The sequence below is a fragment of the Belonocnema kinseyi genome, chromosome 4, assembly GCF_010883055.1.
Source record: "Belonocnema kinseyi isolate 2016_QV_RU_SX_M_011 chromosome 4, B_treatae_v1, whole genome shotgun sequence".
NCBI classification, from domain to species: domain Eukaryota; kingdom Metazoa; phylum Arthropoda; class Insecta; order Hymenoptera; family Cynipidae; genus Belonocnema; species Belonocnema kinseyi.
The window spans coordinates 100,110,010-100,118,878 of NC_046660.1; the positions used below are offsets into that span (position 1 = coordinate 100,110,010).

Consider the following 8,869-nt stretch of genomic DNA (forward strand, 5'->3'; position numbering starts at 1 on the left):
AAAATCGTCCTGTTTAAAATTCTTAGAAAACCCATAAATACACACACATGTATATTGAAAGTGAAGAAAATTTCAATTCTAAATGTGCAGAATTGGAGAGATGTACATATTATCATCGTGACCCTTGCGCTGCGCGCTTGATTTCTGACAGACATTTGTAAACAGGTTTTGTTGAATTTTTTTTCTCGTAACTTTCGTCGTTTTTCCACATATTTTTTTTACTTTAATTTTTTTTCAAAGTTATTTTTCACGAATAAAACAAAAGGTACGCGTCCTATCAAGAAGTGATTCTTAATGAAATTGTAGATATTTTTTGGGATAACAATTTTTGTTAATTCGTCTTTTTGCGTATCCTACACAGTTTGTCTACAAAATGGAATTTTTTATTATTTTTTTGTGCAATCAAAATTTGAATTTTTGATTTTGAAAGAAAATCCAAAAATTTGTCATGATAATCTTGTAGGTCTTTTAAAAAGAAATGTTTTTCTTCTCTTGACTTTTTTTCATATCGTGCGTTTTTCGGCTTCAAATTTTGATTTTCGGTTGATTTAAAAAATTTTGAAAACGCTATATCTCTGAGAATTTTCTTTTTATGGAAAAAAGTCATGATGATAAATTGTTTGTTCTTTTTAATACTATAAATATCCATACATAGAATTTTCTAATTCAGAAAAAAGTGGTCTAAAAAATTTTCAAAATGCGCTCACTTTTTGAATTTTTATCAAAAATGATTGGTTAACGAACTCGTCCTTTCTTTTAGGACCTAAAAAAAGTGTGCCAAAGATGGATTTGATTCGTTCATTTTTTCAAGAGTTATCGTGTTTACGGACGGACGGCCGGACAGACAGACATACGGCATCGTGAAAACCTGATTTTCGGATTCAGGGGCTCTCGAAACGTGGAGATCCGTTGAAAAACTGTCATGTCAAATTTCCGACAATTCTAATACTTTCTCAATCATAAATGATGAGAATATAAAAAATTCAATTTACTTCATTTTACAAGATGAAGAACAATTCAATTAATGGATGATAAGTTTGAATCAAAAATTGGAGAACAATAAGTACTTTTAATTTCATCTTTCAACTTCCAAGCTACTCAATAAGACGTTTTCAGGTAACAATTTTACTTTATGCGTGTTTTTATACATATATTTTAAATGTTTAACTTTATTTATATTAATAAAATAGTTTTTTGAATTTAGGCTTGAAAAGGAATCACATCAGGTTCGAAACGTTGCCAATAATAATTTTGACTATCAAGATTTGTTTTTTATTTTCATTCAATGACCTTAAATCCGAAAACTTATTTATTCAACAATTTAAGAGGTCAAAACTAAACAAAATGATTGAATTACTATTTATGTTTCTTAGAATAATGAAGCAGTTTAAATTTTAAGTATCTTACCGAGGGAAATAAGATTCTGGCTTGCTAGTGTAGATTCCGAATAATGGAAATAAGTTTCGTACGATGTCGTATTGCAACTGAGAAGCTCCCCCCGAATTGAATTTGTTGACTAGGACCACTTCTTCGAAAAAGTACTGAAAAATAAAATTTATACTGAGATTTAATACGATTATTGTTTGATTACTACAATTAATATTACAAAATTAACTTCAAACCGACGGATTTCATCACATTTGCAATCTGGTGTACAAACCTTTGTGAAATCTTTTTAATTTTTTGTAAAAGGTTTTGAAATCTTTGTAACACTCCAGTCAAGCGGTCAACCCCTCGCTTCAAATTTATAAAATTTGAGAATATTTATTTCTGAGCGCTTCTTACGCTTCTGTTAGTTTAATAATACAATTGCTGTGATGATTGATATTTAAAATTCTTCACTCTTAAATACTTCAAATGTTTCAAATTAAACTTTAAAAAATGTTAAATTGTCCAATTTTGAAAGCCACAAATTGGACTTAAGCCATTTGAAAATACTTCACTTTAGTTTTAAAAAAGTTTGATGTTTTAATATTTTTTCACAAGTAAACAAATTATATGTTTACCAAATCAAGTTGAGCAGCAAGATTTCGCCAGGATTGATTAAATAACGGAAGTGCCAACGCTTTATGAAGAGCATGTAGACGTAGAGCTAATTCTTGAAACATTGGACATCCACTTGGCGTGACTGAGAGAGAAACAACTTCCTTTTCAGACTGCATTGCAAACCACCTGTAAAACGTAATTTAAATTATATTTCGAATACTTTTGAATTATATTTTGAGATATTTAATATCATATCATTTTATATTTAACTCACTTATCCGTCCTGTAAGATCTGCTCTTGGCTTTCACGTCCAACGCTACCGAATCACTGATTTCTGTGACTAGTTTCTTTTCCAATCTTTGAAGAAGAGCTATAGCCTCATCAAAAACTGTTCCATTTTCTTCAGTGATATCGTCTAGTTCATCGTCTCCAAATTCTGCAGCTATTGTTGCGGCATCAGATTGCTTCTTATAGAAATGAAGCTTCAAAAAATGCTGTCGAAAATAATTTATTTTCATCCTAAGATATTTAATCATTAATAATAGTAGAAGATACCTTGCAAGAGAAATTTTATATACTACTTACGACAGTGACGCCCCATTCAGAAAGGACTGTTTGCACATAGTTGAGTGTATTTAGTATTTGCGGCATTAACGATGTTAATGGATCATCGTAATGTTCATGCAACAGTTGCAATAATCGCACTCTCCAATCATCAATTAATTCGAGTTGTAATTCGAGGAATTGCAATCTGGAATATTTTAGTATCAGGAAATTATTGCAAGATACAATCAGATTATACTTTAAAAAAATAATTCATTATTTGTTTCTTTAAGAAATGCCAATTGAGTCACTTTTAAATCTAAAAGCAGAGGGATTGTTTAGTTACGTAGAATGTTTTTCATAAGTGTTTAAATTAGAGTTTGCCGGATTCATGCAAAGTCAATGAAAATTCAGAATTCTCAGCCGCTATCGATTTATTAATACAAATTTCAGTCCGGCAGACTAAGACCTCCTTAATCATACTCCAATTTCACTCCATAACGAAAGACACTAAAGTTTTTAACAATTTCTTCAAATCCTCCTTCAAAAACTCTCAGGAGGGACTAGACTAACTAGAGAACGATCCGTCGCGGTTCACTGATTCTCGCATACTGTCTTTTCTTAATTGATTTTATATCATACACTTATTCGTTACACCGATAAACTCACAGGCAAAAATTTCTTTACCTACAAGTTGCGAAGCTTCTCGTAAACAGGGATTGATCCCTCTTGAAATATAATCGAAAATAGAAATAATAAGCCCTCAGACTTAAGATGGTTACAGTCCATTATGTGAAATGTTTCAAATTTTTGGGAAATCTCTAAAAATCTTTTAAATCTTTGTTCAATCTTTTAAATCATTGTATAAGAGGGTGGAACAAAAAAATATTTTTTTGTTAGTTTCAATACCAGGTTTTACGATTAGGATAGGCAAAATCTGATTCTATATATAAAAATAGATTTATGTATTTTTTACAGATTTTTAAAACGATATATTCCGTTAGCGGAAATGATTTGAAGTTTAAAAGTTTGAAAAAAGTGATTTTTTCTACATATCTCAAGGCTACTTTCTCAGTTATCCTCAAAATCATTTTTCCTGTACAAATTTGTTTATTGTAATATGCCATATGTTTTCAAAGGAAAAAATTCTGGTCGAAAATAAACTTGCGTAAAGTCACAATAATTTTACTTAAAAACTAAAAATTGTTATAACTGATCACATTTCAAATCATGCAATGAGGTCTGCACGAGGTTGTCAGAATATTTTGGCATGAAAGTATGTTATTATGTTGAGCTGTTCAAGATGACCTTACAATTTCATAAAAACTGCGAAAATATTTTTTTAAATGATGCAGTTTTTTACCAACTATATATAAACAAAAATGTCAAAATTGTGAAAATGGAGGTCGTCTTTCTGAAAATGTCGAAAATTGATTTTCTCGAAAAGATCATCTTTACAATTTTTCCTTGTGGATTGTCGATAATATGGACTACATATTCTTTAAGTTTGGCTGTTGGTAAAAAATTTCTCCCTATTGAAAAAAACAACATTTTCAAATAAAAATCTAAATTGTTAATTTTTTCAAATACGCACGAAGAAAGGAGTGAATATCAAGGAAAGGGAGGCTTAGAAATGCATTTCCTTAAAAAAAGCCTCTTTCACTTTTTTAATATATGGAGCCACATCAATTTATATACTTATTTACTCATTCATGATTATCTTGATTCAGATATAGTTCGGTTTTTTTATACTACCGAAGAAAGAACAGGGTGTCTAGCGTCCTGGAAATCCTTGAAAACCTGGAAAAGTCCTTGGATTTTTTTATCTGTAAAAACCTGGATAAATCCTTAAATTTAGCTTATGGTCCTGGAATTTTTATACCCTTACAGGGAAAATAGGTTTGACTGAATTATTCCATACTGGGAAAGTCACGGATTTTGAAATAAAAAATCTTTAAAAAGTCAGGGAATTTCTATAAGAGTCACTTCAACTGTCAAGGATAATGAATTTGAAACTTTTTTATTTTAATTTGAAATGATTTTATTTCATTTATAAAAGATTTTATGTTAAAAATGTTACAAGATTAAGATTGAACCAAATTAGTTAAAAAATAATTTTTTTCGTTATGAAAAATTCATCATTTTAGTTAAAAATTCAACTTTTTGGCTGAAAATTTATTATTTTAATTGAAAATGTAACTATTCCAGTTGAAGATTAATTATTTTTGTTAAAAATTCATTTCGTTGGTTAGAAGTTTAACTACTTGGTTCAAAACTTTATTTTGTTAAAAAATTCATTTTTTTAGTTGAAAATATAACTATTCCATTTTTGACTGAAAACTGATTTTTTTAAAATGAAAATTCACTATGTACTCTCGTAAAAGTCGAACCACTCCGTTAAAAATTTATTCTTTTGTTTGAAGATTCATCTATTGTGTTAAAAATTGAAATATTTGATTGAAAATTCGTTTCTTTTGTTGCAAATGAACCTTTTAAATTAAAAATTCAACTAATTCCAGCTGAAAATTCATCAATTCTATTGAAAATTCATCTCGTTGGTTGAAACTGATTTTTGTTTGTTAAAAAATTAATTTTTTATCTAAAAATATAACTACTCCATTTTTGCCTGAAAATTGAGTTTTTAAATTGAAAATTAAATTATTTACGTAAAAGTTAAACCACTTTGTTAAAAATTAATTTTTCTTTTTGAAGATTCATCTCTCAGGCTGAAAATTGAACTTTTTTTTATTGAAAATTCGTTATTTAATTTTTTACTTGAAAATGTAACTTTCCCATTTTTTGTTGAAAGTTTATCTCTTTAGTTGAAAATTCGTCTTTATTGGTATAAAACTAATCTTTTTGGTTTAAATTCATATTTTCGGGTTGAAAATGCAACTGTTTTACAAAAAAATCGTCTTTGGCTCGAAAATTTAACAATTTGGATGACATTTTTGTTAAGTTTCATCATTTTAATTGAAAATTCATCTCTGCTTGAAAATGTATCTTTTTTGGTTGGAAATTCAACATTGCAAATTAAATTTAAATTCGCTTAAAATTAGATGACTCAGTCAAGTTGCAACCAATTTTTTGTTAAAGAAAATTGTAGTTTCGACCATAAAATCAGATTTTTGAGGCATTTTTTGTGAAAAGTATCTTTACTGTACAAACAAGGTACCTTGAAAAATTGATTTTTTTTGTCCTCGGAAAGTTCTGAAATTTCTTTTTGCAGAAACGCTAGACACCCTGAAGAAGTAAATTTCAAGGAAACAAGTTGTTTATAAATTAATTGTACGAGAGGCGGTCATGGATCTAGATCGAGATCATCATGATTGGGTAAATAAGCATATAAATTGATGTGGTTCCGTATATTAAAAAACTGACAGACTTTTTTTAAAGGAAACTAATTTCTACGTAACTTCTTTTCTTGATATTTACACCTTTCTTCGTAAGTTTTCGAAAAAATTAAAAACTGATTTTTTTTTCGAAAAACGTCTTTTTCAATAGAAAGAAATGTTTTACTAAAAGCCAAACTTGAAGAATGCATGGTCCATATTATCAAAAATAAAAAAAAAAGTTTAAAGTTGACCTTTTCGAGAAAATCCGTTTTCAAAATTTTCAGAAAAACCCCCGCCATTTTCCCAATTTTGAAAAGTTTGATATTTTTTTCGGATCGTTCGGTATAGCTAAGAATTCATCACCGCATGAAAGGAAAATCAACTGAATATGTAGATTTGGTAAAAAAAATGCATGATTTTGAACAAATCCTGAAAACAATTTTTTTCAGCCAAATGGTGAAACACGTGTTTCTTGAATTTGAGCCTAGAATAACATACTTTTATGCTAAAATATTCTGACCTCATGCACACCTCATTGCATGATTTCAAATGGAATCAGTCTTATTCAAAGTGCTTTTAAAGATGTAAACACTTTGTTCAATTTATTCTTTTTAAACGTCTTTTATAACATACAAAGCATAAGAATTTAAGAGGGCTCATCAAAATATTAAGAAATGTGACTTAAGTGTGCCAAGAGTGCGTCTTTCTAATTTGAGTAAAAATTATAAAATTATATAATTATTATATTATATTTTATGTTCGCAAAAAAGTACAACACGTGTGCTTATGGAACTTGCCAAGTTTAGATGCATTTTTCAGGAAAAACGATTTTTCGAAGTTCCAATTTCCAAAAAGTCCCGCTGACTTGTATTTTAACTTAGAGGGGTTTTTTGGGCCTAAAATTCGGGAATTTATAAGTAGCTCTTTATCGACCATAAGGGCCCTTTGCATACAGACTCATAAATATTTTTCCATGATTGCCGAATTATTGTGTTGTTAGTGATTTCTCCAGAGTTTTTTGTGAATAAAATAACTATACAAATATGCCCATAAAAAGCGTCACTGAATTAATTTCCATTTAGTTATGGCATTTTATTCTAACCCGATGTTTCTTCAATAATTTGCTGCAAAACAACGCTCCTAATACTTTTTTTTGTAATAATACTTTTATTAGTAATTATAATTTATTTGTAATAATTGCTCTTCATAATAAAATAGAACCAAGTAGGGGATATAATCCTGGAGTAGATCACAAAATTTGTAATTTTAAAGAAATTGAGAAAAATAATTCATAGTATAGAAATTTCAACTTTTCATATAACTAATTCCATACGAAAAAAAATTCATAAATAGTGGGGATCGTGGGAAAATTAGATCGAGGCAAGTACTCGTGCAATTATTACGTAATCGTATAATATACAACTCCTCTTGGATAGTATCCCCAACGTGGTTTTATTTTGTTATAGACAAACCATTATTATTAATAACACCGGCACACAAAAAAAGTGGTCTGCTCGGCGGACTACACCAGCATATCTATATGTTTTTGGGTTGCTGAATCCGAATCCGGTATCCAAATAACCCAGTTGGCTCATATTAAAATTTACGACAATGCTTATTTTTGCGTTTTTCAAAAGAATAGGAGCCAACTAAGTTATTTAGACCTTGGATTTGGATTCAGCGATCCCAAAAACATATAAATATGCTGATTAAGACCATCGGGCATGATCAAATTTTGTTTGCAAAAATATACGAGAAAAATCGCTGTGTTCGTTGATTTTACGTTTTTCGATAAAATATGAGCCAACTGGGTTATTTGGATCCCGGATTCGGATTCAGCGACACAAAAAACATATAGATGTGCTGATTAAGTCCAGTGGGCATGACATTTTTTTGGCCAAAATATACACAAAAAATCGCTGTTTTCGTCGATTTTACGTCTATTTTTGCGTTTTTCGAAAAAATATGAACCAACTAGGTTATTTGGAGCCCAGATTCGGATTCAGCGACCTTAAAAACCTATAGATATGCTGGTATAGTCCGCCGGACAGACCACTTTTTTTGTGTGCAGGTGTAATTTATAATTACTAATAAAAGTTTCAATATTAAACAAGTATTAGTAGCGTTTTTTGTAGAAAATTATTAAAGAAACGTCATATTTGAATAAATTGCCTTAACTAAACAGAAATTAATTCAGGGACAATTTTGTCGAAAGGGGCTAGTAATATCGTATTATTGTAAATTAAGAGAAAATACTTATTTTACTTACAAAAAAAAAAAACTATGGAGAAATCACTCACAACACAATAATTCGATAATCATACAGAAACATTTGTCGGCATCTGCATAAAAAAGGGCCCTTTTCATCGGTATGGTTAACGCATAGGGATATAATATAGCCCTATGAATTCCCTACATTTTCAGCCTAAAACAAACTGTCTAAGTTGAAAAACACGTCAACCGGACACTTTTGAAATTACTATCGGTGAGAAAACTGTAGGCATTTGCTTTGCAGTTCAACTCAGTCACGAAAAATGCTAGCGCAACAAAAAAACAGTCATATAAAAGCTGAAAGTGTTCTACGTAAATGAGCTTGAAGACATTTATGTAAAAAAATTGTTGTGCTTAGCAGACTGAAAAATGTAAAAAAAAAAAGTAAAGATTTTCGGGTACATTTAATAATAGTCAAGTTTAGAGCATTATTTCTTATACAAGGGGCGATGGGAAAAATTTGAAAAAATTCCTGAGTATGAGGAAAACTGTTGTGAACCAGTTGCAGTTGACAAATTTTTAAAATAATCAAAACTGTTACGTAAAAGTACAAAAATGTGAAATTATATTATCTTCAGTTATAATACAGATATTAAAGCGATTAAAACTGCAAAATGGAATGGATAGGTTATGTATTTATTTGCTATCATCCGGAAGGATGTGTTAGGCTTACTTTTTGTGAAAATCGCGATATTTTAGACATTTTTTTTTGGAAAACAAGTGACAGAAAGCA

General features: G+C 29.5%; 1 protein-coding gene across 1 annotated transcript in view; it reads right to left on the minus strand.

The window, feature by feature from the left end:
- The window catches only part of LOC117170493 (RAD50-interacting protein 1), a 15,678-nt gene that overhangs the window by 1,241 nt on the left and 5,568 nt on the right, over positions 1 to 8,869 (minus strand). The window contains exons 8-11 of the mRNA XM_033357216.1: positions 2,573 to 2,738; positions 2,261 to 2,481; positions 2,007 to 2,172; positions 1,408 to 1,541 (exon numbers count right to left, since the gene is read on the minus strand). Coding sequence (XP_033213107.1) covers positions 1,408 to 1,541; positions 2,007 to 2,172; positions 2,261 to 2,481; positions 2,573 to 2,738 — 687 coding nt within the window. The remainder of the gene's footprint in view (positions 1 to 1,407; positions 1,542 to 2,006; positions 2,173 to 2,260; positions 2,482 to 2,572; positions 2,739 to 8,869) is intronic.